This window comes from Pyxicephalus adspersus, chromosome 2 (genome assembly GCF_032062135.1).
Source record: "Pyxicephalus adspersus chromosome 2, UCB_Pads_2.0, whole genome shotgun sequence".
NCBI classification, from domain to species: Eukaryota; Metazoa; Chordata; class Amphibia; order Anura; family Pyxicephalidae; genus Pyxicephalus; species Pyxicephalus adspersus.
In genome coordinates, this window is record NC_092859.1 from 25,795,313 (window position 1) to 25,818,628 (window position 23,316).

A 23,316-nucleotide genomic window follows, 5' to 3' on the forward strand; every position below is an offset into this window, starting at 1 on the left:
GTGGATTTATATATTGTAGCATCACAACCTAGCACAAACCAGAGCTTTCAGTTGATTGGTATATAGTAGAGATTTATCAATGTCTCTTGACCATCTGCAGGTCTGCCTAAGCTGTTACAAGGCAATGCCATTCTATGTGTGAATATTTTTTATTTTTATTTTAATATCATGCATGGCAGAAATTAGAATATTCAGGTAGCAAAGATTTAGAATAGCAAGTTCTCAAAACTGGAGTTCATTTTGAATATGAGAAGCCAGCAGGACCCTCTTGAGACCTTCACCAACTGATATAAACAAGTCAATGGGTTAAGGGTCAACTCCTCTTATCTCTGGCCTACAGGATTTGGTATTCAAAAACACTTTATAGGGATAAGGTCTGGGAATTTTGGGACAGCCAGGCAGATGGCTTGTTAGGCTGCACAAGCAAAATGACTTGTTGGGGTGCATTCTAACCTGTGGGTTGTATGTTGACCAACCTAGTTTTTGAAAAATGCGAGCTATTCTGGAGTTACTACTTCCCCTTTGATTTCTTTATTTTGTCAGTGAGCTTAGTCACTTGCAAGTCATTGCTGGAGAATACAATCGGACTGCCATAGATGCTGAACAGCAAAATATCTCCGTCTCCGGAGTGAAGATCCACCCAAAGTACCGTCCTGATGGAAGTATGACCTACGACATTGCATTACTTTACCTCGCTCAATCAATCACCCTGGGTGAGTCAATTGGCATTACCAATTTTAATTAAGACAATTGAGGTTCAAAGGAAAACTTGGTAATATTCACTATATCTACAGTTAATGGAACATTAATGTTATCAGTAAATTAGGAAGTAGAAACAGATTTTACCAAAACTAATAATAATAATAACATCATGAAATAAAATGAATAGTAAAGAAAAATGGTAAACCTAAGGACAAAATACTTAAAATATGCAAAATTTTAACATTGATTTAGTTTAACCTGAAGGGGATGATTTTTCTCTGCATAATGTTAACTCCCCTTTTCTCTTCTTTACAGGTTCAGAGGTGCAGCTGATCTGTCTACCACAAGTGGGGGAAGAAGCTGAAATTGGGACATTGTGTGTATCTAGTGGATGGGGAAGAGTTGGGGAAAGTAAGTTTTACATGCATTTTAATTAGGCTACTCTTATGGCTCATTGATTTTTTTATTTGAGTTGTGCAGAACCATATGGTCACAGTGTTGGTGATTTGGGTGTTGTAAAATGTGTCTGGTTGATTCCTGATTGTCCGATTTGATTGGTTGATGAGGAATAGCCTCTATGATTAACATTAGGGGGAACAGGGTGGGCTAAATCCTTGCAAGAAAAATCAAATTTTGCATAGAATTACCAAAGATTATAATTGCAATCATAAACTGATTTTTATGAGTGATGACTTCCCTTGTTTTCTGTTTGCAGATGCAGAATTTTCAAATGTCCTGCAGGTAGTGACGCTTCCCATTCTAGATTCCACTATGTGTGGTTCAGTCCTAAACTCTATGGGACTGCCAGCTTTGCACAGCTCCATGCTATGTGCAGGCTTTCCAGGTGGGGGTAAAGATGCTTGCCAGGTAGGTGCAAAAAAAAAAAATTGTGTGTGCATGTTGTAAGTAATCATTAGTGTATCCAAATTTTTGTTACCAGTTCTGGATTGCTTTCTGTGTCCTGTGGGAAATTTACCCTTTCTATTTGTCCTTGAGGCCATCCAAAATTGTTGTTGGATTAAGAAGTTAAACAAAATATTCTAGTGTAGACACCTGTTTAGATGACAACTGTCTAAGATGATTTACCCCCTTTGTTACCTAGCAGAACTAATTGAATGTTTTACAGAAATACGTTACAGTCTATGGGGATAGGGGGGATTCACAAAATGCAGCAAAAATGCAGATCCTATGATCTGCCTGCTCAATGAAATTAAAAAAATTAACATTAAAAAAGTATTTTGTTTTGCCAAGTCACTGCTTAATAGCCAAATATGGCAACGTTTTAAGCCAATGAAAGCTTTGTAAACATTTATGATGTTGCTTTATAATTAAATATTACAATAAAAAGTTATTTTAATGTTTTTAATAACAAAATGTTATTGTGTGGCCGTCAGTAAGTAGAATGCCTCCTACATTGCTGGGCAGTGGGAAGAATGTCACCCCTACAGATAGCCAAAAAATAATTATTTTCAGTTAAACTGACCTGAGAAGCACAAATTGCTCAAAGAGTCCCTTGCAACCTCTGGAGGAACCCTGGTTGAGAAACACTGGTCCAAGGCATAAACGTCCGCAATCCCTAAGTAGGCTCCCAATGGTGGGAGAAGGTGTTGACCCCTTCTCTAGACCATATAACCGTTGAATCCAATCTTCCTGGAGAGTAGAAGTTAAAGAAAGGTGTCTAAATTATTGTTGGAGTTCTAAGGAAGGAAGTGCAATTCCACCAAAATAAATACCCCAAAATTGATGAGAGACACATAGATCATCCACACTTCATATTTTTTTATTATTTTTTTCCTATTGTCTTCCTGTCATTCAGGGAGACTCTGGAGGTCCCTTGGTATGCCAGCGGAGATCTGGGACTTGGTTCCTGGCTGGAACTACCTCCTGGGGAGTTGGTTGTGGAAGAGCTTGGAAAAAGCCACCAACTAGCAGTGAGACTCTGGGTTCTCCAGCAATATTTGCAAGGATTTCTGCTGTACTGGATTTCCTGAGAAACTCAACGACTGACAGTGAGTAAGAAAATCCTCCAAGATGACTTGTTAGTTTTTTATGATTTTTTAACATTCCAAAGAAAACTGACAATTTCTTAAATAATTAAATTAAAGTTAAATTTAGTTCTTAAGTTAATTTAGTTCTTAATTAACTAAATTAAAGTTTCAGACATATATATTTAAAAGTAACTTTGAAATGATAATATTATAAAATTTATATGAGATTTCCATCATCTCCTGTGATCCTAGGCCATTTAAATTTAAGCATACAATAAAAACAACTGTCTCCAGTATAAATGTCAAAATTATCAGTAGTGCTGGAGTTATAGACATCTGAAAATATATGTAGATTTACTTTTTAATTTTGTAAACTTTACCTTTGGCTTTATCCTTCCCAGCTTCAGAGGCTCTCTGTTGGTCATTCATACAATCGATGAGATTAGTGGTTGGAAAAAAAACAAACCCAAGTTCTACCTAAATTGTAAGCGAGAATGGCCTGTGTAAATTCGCCGATCGAGCTTTAATTAAAAAAAAAAAAAAATGTCAAAAAAAAAAAATCACGGGCTGCATTCATTGATCAGCTCAGTGTGCGATCCCTGGCACTAGAGGTTAAATGGGGACAAGTCTCCCCATTCAAAACCTCTAGTGCCCTCTGATTGGCCAAGGAAGGCTTTCCTCAGTCAGAGAGCACTAAAGGTTTTGAATAGGGAGACTTGTCCCCATTTAACCTCTAGTGCTGGGGATCTCACACAGGATTCCCAGGGCTGCTTGAAGGAATGCAGCCCTGAGAATCCACTGTGATCCTGGGGCACTAGAAGTTAAACAACCTCTAGTGCCTGGGGATCGCATTGGAACTGCAGATGAACTCTCAATTGAGTTTCTCCATTGAGAGTTCATATGCAGTTGGGCCGGGTTTTTTTTTGGGGGGGGGGGGGGGGTTAGACTTTGGTTGTAGTTTGTTTTCTTTTTAATAATTTTGTGTTTATTTTCAGTTGACTTTTGCAGACTTTGCTGTGGAGTTCCAGGAGGAATGCCTATATGACCATGTTTCTGTGTACAGCGACATTGACCATACACAGCTCATTGGTAGGAATTTTTTAGTTGACCGAATACCAGATAAAGTCAAATAGACATTTTAAATACAGTAGGTGCAGCATACTTGCACACTTTTTAATGTTAAAATATTTTTGATTCTGTTATGTCAGTCTTAACACCACATTTCATTTCCATACTGCAAAGCCAAATAATTGACACCACCCTTAACTCTTTTGGTTGCACAGCTTCCCATATTCCCCTCTTTCCTCCATCCTCTTCACTGGGCTGAGGTCCACCCTGGCAGTAAGCTTCTGAAACTCATTTACCTTCAGTGTCTAAAATATGTTAGGATGGCAGCTCTGTGCCCCTGTCAGGCTTTTATTGCTGTCTGTGTTCCTGCTGGGAAGATTCACCCTTTTTTTTAACCTGGTGATCATTATCACTAGAAAGTGATGGACTATCTAAAATCATGCAGTTGTCACCAGAACAGAGGGGACATGGTCTAATGGGAACAATTGTTTGATGAATATACCCTTTTAGGAGGTTCAAGGAGAGTCCCCCCCAATGTGAAATGGAAAGAGTTTGTTTTCATTACCTACTCTATTCAAAAATACATTTTTTTCTTTTGCTGTGTACAAATGTAATGATTAGCAAATGATTTCATATTTAAACTAACATGTGGATTTTATGTTTTTCTGGAGTTCTGCTTTTATGATTAAAGAGCCCAATTATTACAGTCATTGTATATAAGTCCTTTCTTTATATAGTAACTTTATGTGGATATTCTGTGACGGAGCCAATCTTCAGCCCAGGGAATATTATGGTCATTGTATTCGAGAGTGATGCTGAAAATAATTTCTTCGGCTTCAAAGCCATGTTCAAATTTTTAAATCCAGGTAAGACCTGCCAGGCAAGTAATAATATCTATCAAAGCCATTATTGTTTACTAATTATTATTGGGCACACAAAGCCAGGTATACAACACCAGGACTTGCAAATGTCTAAAAACTGCAAACAGTGTCCCCTTCCAAAAGTTTTGTTGGTCCTATAATCATGGGTGTCTATGGGAAATTTTCCAGGAAAAATCCCCTGTGAACCACAGAAGCTGTTTAAAGAAACCAATAATACTTTATCTACGTTAACCTTATTTTAATATTTCATTATAATTAGCATTTTGATGTAAGTGCTGCTATAATTGACATGAGAGGTATGCCAGCAGTTGGAGCATAATGTGAAGCCTCATAAAAGAATAAAAATGCTGCAAATTCATACTCATAATGACACATATGGGTGTAGCTATATAAGTGCAGGTCTAGCAATGACTGAAACACATAACCCCCAGCACTGGTATTCAGCAGGGATGAGCGAGCGAGTTTTTAAAACTTGATCTCGTGGCGAACTCGGCCTTTCTCCCTTACCGAAATTGTAAGCGAGAACGGCCGGTGTAACTTCGCCAAACAACATCAATTAAAAAAAAAAAAAAAAAAAAGATTGCGGGCTGTGCTGATCAATGAATGCAGCCACAGCTGATCAGCTCAGTGTGCGATCCCCAGCACTAGAGGTTAAATGGGGACAAGTCTCCCCATTCAAAACCTCTAGTGCTCTCTGATTGTCGGAAAGCTTTTTTAGCCAATCTGAGAGCACTAGAGGTTTAGAATGAGTAGACCTGTCCCCATTTAACCTCTAGTGCTGGGGATGAAGGAATGCAGCCCTGAGAATCCACTGCGATCCCGGGGGACTAGAGGTTAATTGATAAGTATAGCTCAGTGACCGTGGAAACTTTGCGGTCACAGCTGATTGGAGGCACGCAAGTGCCTCCAATCAGGTGTGACTGCTGGCGAACTCTCAATGGAGTTTCTCCATTGGGAATTCATCTGCAGTTCAGTTCCCGCGGTCAGCAGGCTGTACTTATCAGCATGGTCACTGTGGAAACTGAACTGCAGAATCACTCTCAATAGAGAAACTCAATTGAGAGTTCATCTGCAGTTCCACTGCAATCCCCGGGCAGTAGAGGTTAATTAACCTCTAGTGCCAGGGATCACAAACTGGAGGATTCCCAGGGCTGCATGAATGAATGCAGCCCTGAGAATTCACTGTAATCCAGTGGCACTAGAGGTTAATTAACCTCTAGTGCCGGGGATCGTAATGATTTCCTCAATCTTCCGATGGTTTCATAAAATGGGTACGCCGAAATTTCACTGACCCATCGTAAGTTCGAGGAAATTTCCATGAGAATGCCAGAGGCATTCTCGCTCATCCCTAGTGTTCAGTAGTTTTACTTGCATGGTGCATGCACTCCAGGGAAGCTTCTTCTCTCCTGTGGGACATTGTTTAGCATCCAGGGGGTGAGGATAAATCTGGCAGCCATGTATACCCATCAGTGAAATGTCTCTTACCTTCTCCTTGTCCATCATGCAGCTGCCAGTGCTGGTGATGTGACATAATACTGCAAATACAACATTAAAATAACATTATTTTGCTTAATTTGAAAAACGTAAGGCCCTTTTATACCTGCAGTGGAAAATTGCATGGTTGGCCACTCCTAGGCACAAAGCGAATTCTGTTGTGTCCCCAGGAGTGGCAAACTGCACTGCACATAAACACATTTGTGCGCAGTTGCAGTGTGGTTGGAGAAAAAGCAACTGAGTGTCCAAAAGCGATTTGTGACCCAATCTGGCCACATGCCTTCAGTTGCACAATGGTTCCCAACTACCATCATTCAATTGAATGGGAGTGGTTGGGGCTGCAGTTGAGCTGGCAGAAGAATGTTGTGGGCAACCAGAGATCTGTAATGACCCTTAATAAAAAAAAAGTGCTGCCTAAGTGTAAAAAACAGAAATAAAAGTGAAGTGAAATAAAGTTTTTTCCACACTTTATTTCAAATATAGAAATAAATATAATCACCATAATACAAATTATGCAAAACATACAGTATAATATTGTGGATAACCAAGAACAAAATCTTTCAACACAATGGGTATCAGCTGAGTAGAAAAGAAACATACAGGAGAAAAAATATATATAATATACGTTATAGCTAATAACAACCACGACTCTTCCATATTCCTAAATCTTTGTTGTATCAAGAAAATAGACCTCAATTCAAATTATTGATTAAACTTTTATACACATCAGAATAGAAAAAAAGTGACCCAGGGCCCTCAAGTTTCTGTAAATGTATCTGCTTTATCAAGGGAGATGGATCTATATTCTTCCATCATATAAATGTCCTGCACCTTGTTAAGCCAACTCTTAATCAGAGAGGCGACAGAGGATTTCTAAAACATTGGAATCTGGCTATGAGCCGCATTCAATAGACGTAGGGTTAAGGGGGATCTGTATGAACCCAGAGATTCACCCCAATCATATAGCAGACATGCCGAAGGGGAGAAAGGGATCGAGAACCCAATTATTTGGTGGCCAATGTTACAAATTTGGCTCCAATATGTCTGAATAATCAGACATGATGATACCTCCAGCATAGATCTGAAGACTCCGGGTACTATTTATGTATGTAATCCGGGGTAGCATACCATTGTGTCAAACTTTTGTACGAGGTTTCTTGCAATTTAGTACTAATGGAGCACTTGTGTGCCATCATGCACATATTATGCCACTGCTGGTCAGAAAATTCTACCTGGAGCGCTGACCAGGATGCCTTTTTTACCTTTACCTTACCAGGGACAATAAGAAAGCGACAAAATGAGAAACTAGATCAGAGGGAATCACCAAACAGGCTTTTTGTAAAGTAATATTGGGCGTCCTTGGTGTCTTCCATTAACAAATATTTATAACCCAAACTTTCTTGCCTTTAAATATAGTTTAATCAAAATTTTTTTAAAGGTAAAATTGTTAGATTTACTTCATTTGACTGTCCTATAAGCCAAATACATTTATTTTTCCAAACTGAATCATTACCTCTAATAACATATTCTTTACTTCATTTTTGCTGTATGTACATTTACTACAGAGGAAATTAAGCCGCTTCCCTTTTCTGGTCTTCGTCGTGTTCCAGATCTCAAACGCATCAGTAAAAGTAAGTAATGGGAAATATGTTTCTACTCAATAGGAACAGGGAACGTTTACAAAAAAAGGACACAAAGAATATTCCCTTTTACAAACTGGATCTGCTGAAATATAATGGGATACATCCATAATTTCATACATTTATGCTGTATATGATAAATCTAAAAAAAAATAACATCTGTCTATCAAAACGGAAATGAAACGTTAGCAAATCAGATCAGTTTTCCATTTTTCAGGGGACTTGTTACAGGCATAATTTTGATTTTGATGTCATCACAATGACCATTACATGATCACCATGCAATCACCATGCTTTCTGTGGGTCCTAGGTGTCTGTGGAATGGCCCCTCTCTCCACCCAGTGGATTCTGAATCGGATTGTCGGTGGGGAGGAAGCTTGCCCCAATTGTTGGCCATGGAATGTGGAGCTGATGTTTCAGGGAGGTTTTGTGTGTGGCGGGGTAATTCTGTCACCAGAATGGGTGCTGACTGCAGCCCACTGCTTACTGTAAGTTGCAATCAATTTAAAGTCTTGAATAATGGAGTAATATTTAAGTTATATATAAAACCAAAACTTTTACACATTCGGACCACTATCAGGCTTTTTCATGCTGTGTGCCAGGAGAAATTCCATCTTAGAACCTTGTCACCAGAAGATTCCCCAAATACAAATGTCTCCTGTTACAGTGACAAGTAAAATTTGTATTTACCTTCAGCTTGTGAATGGATTTTTCTTGATCTCTTGTCTTGTCATAAATGGTGAGGGTGAATCCCCTCCATGGAGAAACAGTCAGCAATAAAAACCTGATAGAAGTTCTAACTCTTCAGCATAATGTAAAATAATTATTTTATGTTTTCTTGGTAATGCTGGCACAGGTCCCCCGATCCCTCCTTGTATTTGATAATTGGTGGCATCCATGACAGATTCCTAAACGCATCCAATGAACAGGTCAGTTTTCTTTTGGTCCTATCAGGCATGCTAGGTGCATCAGTGATCTGAAAGGGATTCTTTTAACATCAGTAAGTCTTTACTGCAAACAAACCATAATTATTTGGCCCAGGCAATTAAAATTCACTGGGTTGACACTTGAGATAAGAGAGGTGCCAATTGGTTGACCAGAGTCTAATTGTGAGGGACCTGGAGACCATTCTTCACTTGTAAGGGGTTCTACTATCAGGGGATATACAATACGAAGTAAGGATTCACATGTCTTATCAGAACATACTTATTGAGTCCAGAGTTCAGCTTTTTTATGTAGATATCATCCAAGGATCCACCAAGGTGTGAATAGAAAATACAGTCCAGAGGTTGGAATTGGTTAATGGAGTTTAGTTGTAAGCATTTTCTAGCTCTGTCTTTTTATCTCCTGCAGAGAAGAAATGTCCTGGCTATCACTGCTCATGAAAACTTTAATATCCTCACCTTTAACTATGACGTAGGAATGCTACGCGTGGAGGAACCATTTGTGTTTAATGACTTTGTACGTCCAGTCTGTCTGCCCAGAAAGAATGAGCCCATTGAGCCATCTTCCTTATGTGTGGTCACTGGTTGGGGTGGCACTGGAGAAGGTGACTGCACACAGAATAACCCCATCATTGTGTGTTTATGATTGCAGCTTCTAGTTTCATGTTTTCATGTGTTCTGTATCTAGTTGGAAATTTTTCCAGCCGATTGCAGCAGCTACAAGTCCCCATTCTCAATACTGAGGTGTGCAATACCACTTACTATCCCGGGATGATCTCAAAGCAAATGATCTGTGCAGGGTTTCCAGAAACTGGTGGAAAGGATGCTTGTACGGTAAGACAATTTGTCAATATTGAGCCTAAACCAAGACTATTGAAGTGGATCTTTCATTAAATATGCATTCCACTCCTAGGCACAACATGCATTCCTATAAAATTCTGCATGAAATAGTTCTTAATTTGTCACAATATACAGCAACAAAAGCTTCATATTTTAGCCACTATTGAGCTGCAGTCCAGTGACTTTGCCTACGCTGGGATTATTTCATCAGTGTGCTACAGGCAGTATGGAGCATTTCTAAGTTTCCTCTCCACCTACGATCCTGCAAAATCATAACATTATCTAGATCTGCAGGGGCAGATCTGTCAGAGAGTTGTTAACACAACCAAGAACTGCACAAACACCAGAATTTACAGTGTGGCTTAAAAGTTTATACACCCTGTACAATTTTCTATACTTTTTTAAAAATTTGAAAACATCTGGTGGGGACTCCACCAATCAACAGGTCTTGTAACCTTTTCCAGGTTTATGAGCATCAACAACTCTTTTTCCAAAGGTTCTCAGACACCCCGTTTCTTTGAGCCATGATAAAGGTCCATAAATACGTTGTATGTGTGATCAGACTTTGATGGATCTCCATTTTACTTTACACCTAATTGTCATTCCATTGATTGAAAACACCGCACCAAATTTCACCTTCAAATGTGTTCTCCCGGGAATTTTTTTTCAAGCTGGGTTGGAAGTAGCCTTAGGCTGGTGGCAGCCCCTGTATTGTGACCCAACTTTTCAGTAACCACTCAAAAACAACTGGTGCGCCCAGCTAAACGGTGCTGGGGAGAACACTGAATATTATAATACTAAGGATTCATTTACTTTTGCCACATGCAAATATGTTTTCGGATAATTTTTGTTTTATTTATTACATTTCATTTCATATTCTACTTTTAGGACCTGTTTGAATATAAAATTATGTTTTAGGTCACATTCATACAAAAGAATACCAAGCTTTCAAGCATCATTGTACATGATTATGTCACCTTTAGGGTGGCATCTTAACCCAGAAAGTAGGTAGTGACTCTGGATCAAGACACAATCAATCACAATCAAGACAATGGTAGAGCATTCCAGGGTAGTGAGTGTCCATACGGTTCTTTACAGCCTCCACTGGAAATACATAAGACATAGGACTGCAATCGTGAGACCAAAGGCATTTTTTAAAGACTTTTGTAGATGTAAACTTATTTTTGAAATTACATAACATAAAGATTGGGCTTAGATCTTCTTGACCTAACAATGTTATACCAAGCATAGTGACCTCTAGTATCCAGATTTCAGAGCGGTGAATTGTTAGTGGTTCATATAGGTTACTGCTCATTTTCCTTTCCTTCCAGGGAGACTCCGGAGGTCCTCTGGTCTGCCTCAGTACCAACAACTCCTACGTGGTTTATGGCATTGTAAGCTGGGGTGTTGGATGCGCCCGGGCAAAAAAGCCGGGAGTGTATGCCAGGATCCGTTCTTTACTGAGCTGGATAGAAGACACTCTACAAGGTCAATGGTTTGGATTTGGAGTGACTTTTTAATGGAGAATGTTTTTGACCAATATAATTGTTATCTTGTATTTGTTATAGAGAGGAACGACCAAATAAATTACCATCTGACCCTGCCAGAGAGACCAGTGGAATTACCAGCGTGGAATGACATCCCTAGCGTTCAAGGTGGTAGGTAGCCAGTAAAAAGAATGGCAGGAATTTCAGCTGCCATTTTGTATGTAGTGTATGTGTAGATTTGTTCGGCAAATAAGTCTGCAAGGTGGTATAAAATAATATTGAGTCTGCCCACTTTTTTAAATTAGCCTATAGCTATGTGAACATATTTTCTCCTCTTCCTTTTTAACATCAACATTAATTGTTTTAAGGAAACAATTTTCAATTCTTCAGGGACCCCCCTGCTATGATTACAATATCCACAACTCAAAGTACATTAGCATTGTGGTCAGTGGAAGAAAAGTTCCTTACATTGCTGTCTGGTGAAAAGAATGTCACCCTTACAGATAGCCAAAAAGATAACTGGATCAGTTAATTGACCGGAGAGCCACAAATTGCTTATTGCTCAAGGGACCCCTAGCAACCTCTGGGGGAACCCTGGTTAAGAAACACTGATCTAGAGCATTAACAGCTTTCACAGCCATAGTATAAAAATTACAGAACATCTCGACCCACGGTATAAAGATAAGGAGGGATCAGTAGTCAAAATCATGAAAGGTGACAAAGCTGGTCTTCCACAGACAGAACAGTGAGTGAGTTTGGTCCCACTAGGACAGGAAAAGTGTTATGCTTAGGAAAATTAAGAAAACAACTAATGGAGTCATCACATAGTAGGACTGGTACGTACGTTGTAATATAGACCAATTTTGCTTGTAGCATATTAGATACACTTTAATGAGAATTAATGTCCACGTTGGATGTTTAATTCCAGTTTTTTTCATCGGTTCTCTTGTTTGTAGAATCGGTGCAAAAGGATGACAGCCTAACTGGCAAATATGTCTAAGGCAGTGTTTCTCTAACTTGCTATACTTTCTATATCCACAACCCACATTAGTCTGGTGGTCAGTAGAAAGAATGTCACCCTTACAGATAGTTATAAAGATAACTGGTGTCACTTGAACTGAGAGGCACAAATTGCTCATTACTCAAGGAGCCCCTAGCAACCTCTGGAGGAACCCTGGTTTGAGAAACACTGATCCAAAGTGTACTGGCAGACTTTTCATAACATTACAATCCGATACAAAGTTAGTGTTATATATATTCTCATAGCCCCCCCATCTCTCATTCCCAGCAGTGCAGTTTTCTTACATAAATACAAAATACAATGGTATTCTTCTCAAACATATCACATCTACTTGGGTCCAGGTTGTCCTAGTCAAGCCGTCCTCCAGGCTGGGTCTGGCGATCTGAAATCTCCTGGTTATCCAATGGCCTACAAGAAAAACCTGGACTGCTGGTGGAATCTTTATGCTTCCCCAGGCCGTCAGCTCCGGATTGTGATCATAGATTTGGCCTTGGAGAAGTCACCAAACTGCACCTGGGATGCTCTGACAATTTACGATGGAGCCAATAATCAGTCACAGTTATTAGGTAGGTGTTTTATTGGGGATAGTAGGGCAAATGTACCCTGACACCTATTACATAAGGAGGATTAGAATAAAGTGACTCGGTTACCTACCTGTGTATAAATGCCGGGTTGTATTCCCAACACCTATTTGAACCCAGGAAGTTACTTGGATGAATGCATTTGTATGCCAGGTGGTCAAGCAGAGGATTTCTCCTAAATGTCGTGGCAACAAATTAGGATTTGGGAATTTCCATCATTCACTGTCCCAGTGACAAAGGCTGGCACGCTCCCAAAAACCTGCATGAGTTAATTACTGCAGCACTGAATCCCTGTGCAGGTAAGTATTTTGCCAAATTCTGATCAGCCATTTTTTTAAGTGTATGTCAAAGCAAAATGTGTTTTAGTCCTCAATGGAATGGTGAAACATGATTCTTGTCTGTGTCCCCATTGTCAAGTTGGAAATGAGGGTAATCCAATGTTTACATATTCAGAGTAAGAAAAGAAGGCAAATCATCCAATGGGGTAAATGCCCTGGCTAAAGTTGAAAGTTTCCTCACTTTGGGAAGATTCTTTTTATTTTAATTGTCCTATTGTGTCTGTAGTATACTTTGCTTTCATCAACATACTGTTTGTACTGCAAAACAACTGATGGGGTCCTTGTACTGGTTCTGCCTTCCCCCAATTTACATTTTGCTGTAGAGGCTATACTTCAGTATAAAACCTAGTGCATCCAATCTCTTGTATAGACACCAACAAAAGTGGTGTTTAATCAGTCGACGCGTTTCGCGGCAAATGTGACAGTTTCTTTAGGACATGTCAGGAGATCTACAATATATTGACATATATTCAACTTTACAAAAAAAAAACTATAATATAATACATAGTAAAAATACATACCTTTCAGTTCAATAAAGAACCATAGTTGTAACAATTATTACCTACAATGATGAAAATGCTCATAATTGTCCATACAACTTTCCGCACATTGTGTAACAACAAGCAATAGAAGGCAGCAAGAAACACAAGCGGCTCCATAAAAATCCTATCAAGTTCCTGGATTCCTGAAGAAGCGGTCACATTTGCCGCGAAGCGCGTCGACTGATTAAACAGCACTTTTGTTGGCATCTATACAGGAGATTGGATGCTCTATGTAAATAGTTTTTTATGCAGCTGCTACTATCATTGTTGCTGCTTTTTTGTACTTGAATAAAAGTTTTATTGTTTTTATACTTCTAATTGGCCCCAAAAGTCCCACTATTGTGTGTTTTTGTTGGAAGTATAGCTTGTATCGGGGATGTGGCCTTGTAAATTGAATTATAGAGGAATTTTACCTTTCACCTTTTTTTGCTGTAGAGGCACTGAGAGACACCGATACACATTCAGTCATGAATGTAATTATATATTAATGGATACAGAGCTACATTATTTTGTGTCTTTTATTTCGTCCCCGTTTTTAGGTTGTGTTCAAGTGTTACCCACCTGTTCTCTTCAGATAACATGTCTTTTGTGTTTTTCTAGTTACCCTATGTGGAAATGTATCTGATTTGACTTTGCAGTCCAATGGCAGCCACCTAACACTTCACTATCAAACGAACTTGTCTATGACCGGCCATGGATTCCACCTAAAATATAACTCTGTTAATGAAGAAACACCCCAGTCCCAAAAAATGATCATAACAAATAGTAAGTTTTGATCCTTTATGTTTGTTTGGATTTGTGTGTAATACCAAATTTAAAATAAATGCACAATGTACAGTTCTAATGCTTCCCTACCAGATATAAAAAGTTGCTTTCATAATGAAAGATATAAAGTAATAATAAAAATATATATTCATAAATAATAATATAGATAAAGGTTACCATTCACCCTATTACTCATTTTATTTTTTAACAAATGCCTGGATGCAAAGTTTATGCTAAACTACAGAAATTTAGAGATGTGTGTGATTCTCTATGAACGGACAAAACTTTTATCTTAGTTTGTTCCTGAACACTTTTTTTTTTTGCATAAATTGTTTTAAGTTTTTTTTAATATAAAATATTATAATTACTTTTTTCTAACCATAATGTATGTGTAATGTGCCTTTTAAAGGTAGGTAGCTTATACTTTGTATTTTTAAGGAAACTGTGGGTGGACATTGGTGGATCCTCTGGTGGCAGGTGGACCCAAGAAAATACCAGAGATTGTTACCAATGAAACAAGGACAGTGCGGGTGGTTGGAGGCCAGGTCGCCCCCTGGAATTCATGGCCATGGATAGCCAGCATGCAAAGCATGAACAGGACACACTACTGCGGAGCAACAATCATCCACGAAACATGGCTAGTGACTGCCGCACACTGCAGATTTATGTAAAACAGATACTTTATTTTTATTCATTGTGGAACATTATTATATTAATATGTATTTGTGTTTTGTTGACATACCATGACTTTAGTTAATGAATAGATACTTTATTATTCATTTGATAATATTTGGAAATGTGATTCATATACATTTTTAAATACTTTGTTGTAAAGCACTTGGTTTGCCCTATCTCCCCCAAGAAAGCCAAATGGCAAAACGCATTAAGAATCGAGAATCTTTTTTGTATTTTATGAACTCTTTAATTTCTCCTTTCCCATCAAGTGATGCATATACTAATACATACATAAAATTGTGGCAGGTGAACTCTATATAGATTTTGCCTATTTTGTAGAAGCTCCCTATTATGTAGAAGCATATCAATGACTAAACATATCTAAAGTGCCAAAAAAACCCTCCTTTTTTAGAATCTTTCCTTGTTTGCATATGTAGTTCCAGGGGGTTGGCATAACTCTATTATTACTACATCAAACAAGGAACCAGAGCTATAATTTATTGTTTGACAGTCAGAGCAACCAGATCCTCCTCTTTGTTGTCCATCAAAGAATTTTTTAAAGGAAGTGGCTGCTTTTGCTATTTGGCCACATCACCTTGTTAGGTCCAGTTGCCTGGAGCTTTTCAAACCAGTAACTGTGCATTCATTTTGTGGAAAGTGATTTGGTTTTCTTTTGATTTTACCAGGATTTCTGGTTTGATATTCCAAACTTCTGCTGTACCACAACTGATCGAACTTTCCTATTATTCCCTTATCCTTTCTTAGGAATTGCTTTTTTTGTGAGCAGACAACAAATTATGCTCTCCATGCCCTTACTACTGTAAAAAAGAAAGATGAGACAATCTTTAAAGTTTTTTTCTGAATAACATAAATGTAATTCATTTAATTTATATTCACAGTGTTGGGTTTGACAGAGTGTTTGTGGGAATAAATAATCTGTCACAGCCAGAACAAACAGAAGTCTTTGTAAAACGCACATTCACGCACATTCTTTATGACCCTGAATATATTCCTCCAGAACACGACCTCCGTTTGCTGGAGCTTAAGACTCCTCTTGTTCTTGGTAAGAAACATGAAATAAATGTAATTAAATCAATAAAACAATTTCCTGTAGACACAGGTGAGAAAAGGTAGAAAGTGATAAAGGTGCCATCCTAGACAACAGTCACTGTAACCATATAATGCCAATTTATTAAAAAATGGGGCCCTCTCATTCCATGTTTACTCAATATTAACTAAATATTGGTCAGAAGTTCACATTTTTAGCCCAATAGATGTAATTCCCCTGCTCAGACCATCATTATTTAATACAGCAGGTGGAACACTCCAAAGAGCTGGGTGGGAGGCATTACTCATGGTGGTATCCATGTAAATGATTTATATGTGGAAGATATTGATCCTTTATATTAGTGTATGGCCACAATAAGACACCTAAAGGAACTCAATTACAAATGTGCTAAGCAGAGTTTACCATTCTAGGTTTGCTGGATCACCCAGATCCATTGATGAAAGTTTATCCTCTCCAGCCTTGGAGAGCTTTAATAAATCAGGTCCAATCTGTCAACGGGGCCCTGGAGAAAGTGGAGATCTTCTAAAACCTAAAACTGACTCTAAAACCGGTCCAGCTCAAAGAAAATAAAGGAGCCCTTCTTTAGCTACCCTTATTTGCAAAGCGAATTAGCAAATGGTGGATGTAACCACTTGGTGCCAACAGTGGGATAAACTAGTTTACTGCTTATTGAAGAATTAATGTAGCAGTGACGTGTTTTATAGACTGACATAGTTTAGTAATTAAATAAAAAGCCATTCGGCACAGTCCATACGTTATGTTATGGTGTTTTCACGTTTGTTTTTTCATCACATACATCCTGTGTATGCAACATGGCAACTGCTCTTTTGGGATCACATGGTCTGTGCGTTTATATGACCTACCAACCTTTCATATTGAAACTATTTAGCTGCACAAACATATTTCACCTCCAATACAATCTGCTCCAAATGATTGTTGTCTGCCATGGCACCCAGTGTTACCAGCTGGTTACCAAGCTACAGGCTCCATGGTTCCTGAGCCAGTAGCAGACCAGAAGCGTGGTGCAAATTTATATGTGTATGTTGTACTGATCAACTTATAGGCAGTAGGATGAAGTGCAGGGAATAATGAGGCCACATTACATGAGCATGGTATACATAAACAGTTACCCCCTCCTCCCAGATATTTTGACCACTGAGGGCAGAATGTGTGCTGCTTTTTCTTCTGTGGCACTGACATATGTTTTAATGAAATGTTAGACCGGAATCCTTCAATTTTGCACCCTTTTTTAGGTGCATCAGTTGGTATAATGTGTTTACCCGAGAAAGAAGAAGAATTTACAGACAATGAATGTCTGACAGCGGGGTGGGGAGCTGTAAAAGGTAACCAGAACTTTTATAATGTATGTGTAATCAACTTTACTATTTTGCCGTCCTGTTAGTGTATAAAAATACCACAGACAGTGCTGCACTGTTAACAGTTCTCAGCTATATCTGGGAATACAGAATACATTTCTTTATGGTATAGAGACGAGGAGAGGGATAGTCTTTCCGTAATCCTTTTACAGGCTGACAACACTCCTTCATATATACTGTACAGGGAAAGTTATCATCCTAGAACAGGCAGTTTAGTACTTATCACTAGATGAAAAAAAAACAGAGAAAAATCCTGAAAAAAATTCTAAGGCAGCCACAGGTGAACTGCGATATATAATAATAAATTGTTAATTTACTCATTGCTAAACAAATGAAGGAACTACAGAGGCAAAAAGTAAATGATTTCATTTTATTAGGGTTTAGATACAGATGTTAAAGTAATAATAATACACGTTTTTTATATTATGTATTTCTTAAATTCATAAATGTATTTTAAATGCAATCTGCTCTGTAATACTCGGCAGAGGAGAACTAGGAGAGGAAGTATTGTAAACCAAACAATGAGTAAGCTTCTTATAGTAAGTACAGGATTGTTTGCTTTACCTGTAATTTAATCATATAGTGCTGACATATCAAGTCCATAGGCCATTCCATAGTCATTTGTCATTAACACAGTCTAAGGCCAATTTTTAGGGAAAGCCAATTAACCTATAAATCTTTATACAAACTCCATGCAGATAGTGGCCTGGCTGGGATTGGAACCTGGGTCTTAGCCTAACACAATATGGACACCCTGTCCTTGCAGTGCTATGTACACATGTGCAATGGTTCTCGTCTGATAATCGTCTCAGACCGTTCTGACAGATCCACGGACAATGGACGACAAATGATGTTAATGCAAGTGAAAGGGAGAGAGCGCAGCGGGGTGCTGCTCCATCGCTCCCCCCTACCCTCTCCATAGAGCAGAACGGTGCTTAATGTACAGCACACATTCATGCATCATGCAATAATAGTTGTTGGAAAGGATTGTGAAAGATCCTTTCTGAAAACAATTATTGCTTGTGTGTATGTAGCATTACTGTACCTTTGCTGTCTAATCAGAGGCTGTGATCAGACCCCTGACCCGGCTGTATTGTTTTACCTGCAGTGAAAAAAATTCAGGTCAGGAATTTGTCTGTGCTGTCTGGCAACGCTGAGAAAATCTGAAAATCGGCTAAACAGAATATAATAGATTTTAGGTCTTTGTCCTTTTGTATACTTTGTTATACATAATGTTATCTGAGGACTCAGAATTGGATCAGAATTTTGTCAAAAATTAAAAAAAACTTCTGTTGTATCAAACTGCTGGATACAATTCCCACTATCCGGTTGTATACTACTCCCTTCATCAGCTATATATGTGCAGGTTTTCCATCTTCTATTAGAATAAGTAATTCCTAGAAGACTATCTAGCTCAATGGTTCTCCTGCTATCATAGTAACACAGCTCCAACAATACTCAGTTGGTGGTATAATGACGTTCCTGTTTTTTAGGTAAACAGTTTCCCAAGATCCTGCAGCAAGCGAAGATTCCTCTAGTGACTAAAGAAGAATGCATGAAAATCTGGGGCCCGGACATAACCGAGGGCAACATGTGTGCGGGAGCAGCTGGGGCCTCATCTTGTGTGGTGAGAAAAATTATTATTTTTAATGTTGCTTTAATGTTATGCATCAATGTTTGCATCAAAATCTAATATGTGCAAAGTCCTTGGTTCACTCAATAGGAGTAACAGTAGTAGTTGAAGTGGTCTCCATGCAGAGGTCTGGCATGCTCACTGCTGTTGAATCTATAATTCTTTAATCAGCAAGTCCATGCTCCTTCTGATTGGAGAGATATAACTCATCAGAGAATGCTGCACAGAGACCACTGTATCTATATAAAGAGCAACGCTCCAATCCTACAGTACGCTGGTGGGCACAGGTTTTTCTACTGATATAATACAGCTCTCTAAAGCTGGAGAGGATACACTTTTATCAGTAAACCTTGATGATGCACCAAACCTGAAATAGAGTTCTTAATGTAATTTGCTATTTGTTAGAAAATGTTTTTTAACGTGGACCAGATCCATTGCAGATTTTTTGGATCACCCAGGTTCACTGATAAAAATGTATTCTCTCCAGTTTGGAGAACTTTAAACCAGGCCATATGTGACAACTAGCAAAGTTTCTCAAAATTCAAAAACGTTTCAAAAATTTCAAAAATCTCAATGAAGTTGGATATCCCAAAATGTCTGAAAACAATGAAAGTTTAGGGTTACTAGTTGAGTAAAATATTTTAAAAAATGTTAAGAAAAAAACGCTAGGTTTAAAATGACCTTGTTTCCAAATTAAACTTGTTTTAGTAGTCCTGGCTTTTTCTTTTTTAATCCAAAACTGTTTTTGTCACCTGAACAAGAGCCAGGGGTAAATATTCTAGGAATGTTTGTTTCAGTGACAACTTACCTTTGTAAGGCGCTTCTCTCACCCCTAATTGCTTCTCTGGGGCAGAAAGTAAAGGCAAATCTTACCTATGGGTTACTGACAGCAATACACTTTAGAGTTATTTTAAAGTTTTAATTCTCCCCAAAGTATCTAAAACAAGAGACACTGCTGTTAGTATTTACTGAGTTTTGTATCATGATCTATGGCATTACTGTGTTCAGCTTTACTTTATATCTTTTTTTTTTCAGGGGGATTCTGGAGGTCCATTAATTTGTAAAGTAAAGAACAGGTACAAGCTGGTGGGAATAGTCAGCTGGGGGAGCAATCTTTGTGACCCCAAAACTCCAGCTGTTTATACCTCATTATCTAAATACAGAGATTGGATACAAGAACACACAGGAGTGTAATAAAAATTGATTTCAACATTATTTGATGTTAATCAATCTGCATGGCTTTTGTATCTGCCTCGCACCATACTGTACATATCCACATCCCAGTAATGTCTCCATGATAAAGGTTCTTTTTACTCTTTATAGCCTATGGATCTGCGTTCAGTTAGATGATTGCAAATGCCTGTAGTTTGCAGCTTACTTTGCTGCTGTTATTGCTAATAAACCTATATGTAGTATTTATAAGATCAGTCACATCCAAGACCCCTACACCATTTTTCTGGTAAACCTTCACATGTCACTCTCCAGTGTAAGCTAATGCAAAATTGGGGAGAACTGCCGATTCAGCACCATGGACAGCACAGAAATTAGTATCATACACTGGCACCACATACAGAGAGGAGACATTAATAATATTACACAGTATTTATATAGTGCCAACATATTATACAGCACTGTACAAAGTCCATAGTAATGTCACTAGCTGTCCCACAAAGGGGCTTACAATCTAATGTCCCTACTATAGTCATATGTCATTACTACAGTCTAAGGTCACTTTTATTCGGGGAAGCCAAGTAACCTGGAGGACACCCAGGTAAACACTGGGGGACCTCCTACAAACTCCATGCAGATAGTGTCCTGGTCAAGATTCGAACCTGAGACCTAGCGCTGCAAAGGCCAGAGTGCTAACCACTGAGCCACCATGCAATCTGTTGCAAGTGGCATTCAACTTTTAAAAAGTATAGACAATTGTATGATTAAAAAACAAACAACAACAAAACAAATAACTTTGTTTTTTAAAATTTTATTATATTGTAGAAATTTGTTCACACATTGAGTTAGTTAAAAACAAAAATATATGTGCAAACTAATAATTAGAAACATATTCTTGTCTGTATGCATGTGCTATACATGTAATTATACATTTCATAGGCACACAAATATGGTTTGGATATAGCTCTGTATATTATACATTACAACTATAAATGCAATATTAAACAATATATATATATAATAAATATATATATTCAGGTTGCAAAATTATATATTTCATATCATATATATAATAATTTTGGTCTTATCATGGTCTTTATTTTTTAAGTTTTCCTATCTTCTAAAAAGTAGATCTGGAAATATTCTCTTATTTTATTTGCCTATAATCTAAAATCAGCAATAGTTTGGTACATATTCTTAAAAAGAACATTTTTTAAAATGTATTTATTAACAATAATAATAAAATATTTATTGCTGGGTGGATTGATAGGTTTCCGGAGCAATATATATTCTAAGGGCCACAGATGCAGCAGCAATGTATAACATAGGGCCTGATTCTTTACAGCTCTTCAAGACTGAAGAAGATTAACTATCATGGGTGAATCTGGGTGATTCAGCAAACAGGAAATTGATCTGTTCCAGGCCAGAAAACATTTCCAAATAATACATTATTTTAAGAAATCTATTCCAGGTGTGCTGGATCACCTTGGTTCACTCATTCCCCAGTCATGTAGTGCTTTAATAAATTGGGCCTATACTTCCTCAGGGCATCTTTCTCATAGCTCTGTCCAGTGAAGGCTAATGCAAAATGGGAGAGGATTGCGGCTTCAGCACCATGGACAGCAAGATAAGATGGACTTTCCATTATTTCTATTAGTCAGGAACCTCACATACATATCCTACCAGTGCTGTGAAGGTCAGGATTAGGCAAAGAGGATGATGTTTACATTTGGTTAATACAAGACATCTTCACTTTTATCATCCCAGTTACAAAGGGAAATGTTCCACTTCCTTTCACCCTGGAGGATGCTTACCCTTTCCTCTGTTTCAGCATCTGCAAAATAGATTCAGGCATGGAGGAGTATGTGATCCCCTTTGGCTTGGAATAATTGTTGTAACTCTACTGCCTGTGTTTTGGTTCAACAGCCTTTGTGAGTCTTGCCACTGACACTGGAGGGTTTTTTTCTGCCCACTGACACTGGAGGGTTTTTTTCTGCCCACTGACACTGGAGGGTTTTTTTCTGCCCACTGACACTGGAGTATTCTTCTGCCCAATGACTCCAGGGCATTCTTTTGCCCATTGACACTGGAGCGTTCTACTGCCCACTGACTCTGAGGCATTGTTCTGCCCACTGACTCTGGAGCATTCTTCTGCCCATTGACACTGGAGCATTCTTCTGCCCACTGACCGCTCACCTTAACATGTAGTCCAATATTTGAGTATGTTATGATTACTGTGGATTTAGTGCAGGATACACCGTGAATACATTCAGAGTTTATTTAATCAAGGCCCCTAAGCCATGTGCAATATTTAGTTCTATGCAGTCATGCCCACTGTTCTCTGTAGTGCACCACCTTCAGATGCCTTGCCAGTGTGTCCTTCCTTCTCATATTCTCAATGAGTGATGACGTTTGAAATATGGCACCTGATTATTATTTTATAGCCAGCCTACCAACATTACTAAGCTGACGAGTATAAAGTTCACCAACTATCTTTCCTTGTTTCTGCAAAAACAAACACAATAAAAATGCAGTAGGGAAGTTAAACTTCATTGCATTCTTCTCAGCTATGGCATCTGCTGCTCTGAAGAATGCTGCAATGTTCTATCTGTTTGTACCTATTTAAGGATCCTGTAATGCTGAAATGTGGACACAGCTTCTGCCAGGATTGTATCACTCATGAGTCTAAAGCAAATGTGTTGTATGAAGGTTATACATGCAGGTATGCAGTCTATTCCTGTCCTGTGTGCAAAGAAAGGTTTCACAGTTTAGATGATTTCATACCGAATATAAACCTGGGTAATATGGTGGAAGGTTTATGACTGCTTCTGGAAATATTTATTGTAATGACTTTTCTATACCTTCTGTTCAATTCTGCATGCATTGTGAAACTTCTATGTGTGATAAACACCTGAAAGCCCACAGCAAGTCAGTAAAACACATCTCCACTGATCCCATTGGTCAACTGGAGTTCAAAAAATGTTCTGACCATAACAAGGCTCTGAAGTATTACTGTACTATGGATTCTAAATTAATCTGTCTATATTGCTATTTGATTGGGGGTCATAAAAGACATGAGACAATTGGGTGAAGACCTCTGGA

The 23,316-nt window shown here is 38.3% G+C and overlaps 1 protein-coding gene across 1 annotated transcript in view; it reads left to right on the forward strand.

Annotated features, from left to right (window-relative positions):
* Nucleotides 1-20,238, forward strand: part of OVCH1 (ovochymase 1) — a 23,364-nt gene extending 3,126 nt beyond the window's left edge. Inside the window, exons 3-23 of the mRNA XM_072398946.1 lie at nucleotides 536-713; nucleotides 1,018-1,113; nucleotides 1,418-1,569; nucleotides 2,519-2,715; nucleotides 3,092-3,110; nucleotides 3,686-3,779; nucleotides 4,496-4,624; nucleotides 7,693-7,764; nucleotides 8,084-8,261; nucleotides 8,630-8,702; nucleotides 9,127-9,322; nucleotides 9,406-9,551; nucleotides 10,889-11,045; nucleotides 11,126-11,215; nucleotides 12,407-12,631; nucleotides 14,127-14,291; nucleotides 14,730-14,958; nucleotides 15,866-16,029; nucleotides 17,289-17,378; nucleotides 18,905-19,038; nucleotides 20,080-20,238. Coding sequence (XP_072255047.1) covers nucleotides 536-713; nucleotides 1,018-1,113; nucleotides 1,418-1,569; nucleotides 2,519-2,715; nucleotides 3,092-3,110; nucleotides 3,686-3,779; nucleotides 4,496-4,624; nucleotides 7,693-7,764; nucleotides 8,084-8,261; nucleotides 8,630-8,702; nucleotides 9,127-9,322; nucleotides 9,406-9,551; nucleotides 10,889-11,045; nucleotides 11,126-11,215; nucleotides 12,407-12,631; nucleotides 14,127-14,291; nucleotides 14,730-14,958; nucleotides 15,866-16,029; nucleotides 17,289-17,378; nucleotides 18,905-19,038; nucleotides 20,080-20,238 — 2,943 coding nt within the window. The remainder of the gene's footprint in view (nucleotides 1-535; nucleotides 714-1,017; nucleotides 1,114-1,417; nucleotides 1,570-2,518; nucleotides 2,716-3,091; nucleotides 3,111-3,685; nucleotides 3,780-4,495; nucleotides 4,625-7,692; nucleotides 7,765-8,083; nucleotides 8,262-8,629; nucleotides 8,703-9,126; nucleotides 9,323-9,405; nucleotides 9,552-10,888; nucleotides 11,046-11,125; nucleotides 11,216-12,406; nucleotides 12,632-14,126; nucleotides 14,292-14,729; nucleotides 14,959-15,865; nucleotides 16,030-17,288; nucleotides 17,379-18,904; nucleotides 19,039-20,079) is intronic.
* The last annotated feature ends 3,078 nt before the right edge of the window (nucleotides 20,239-23,316 follow it).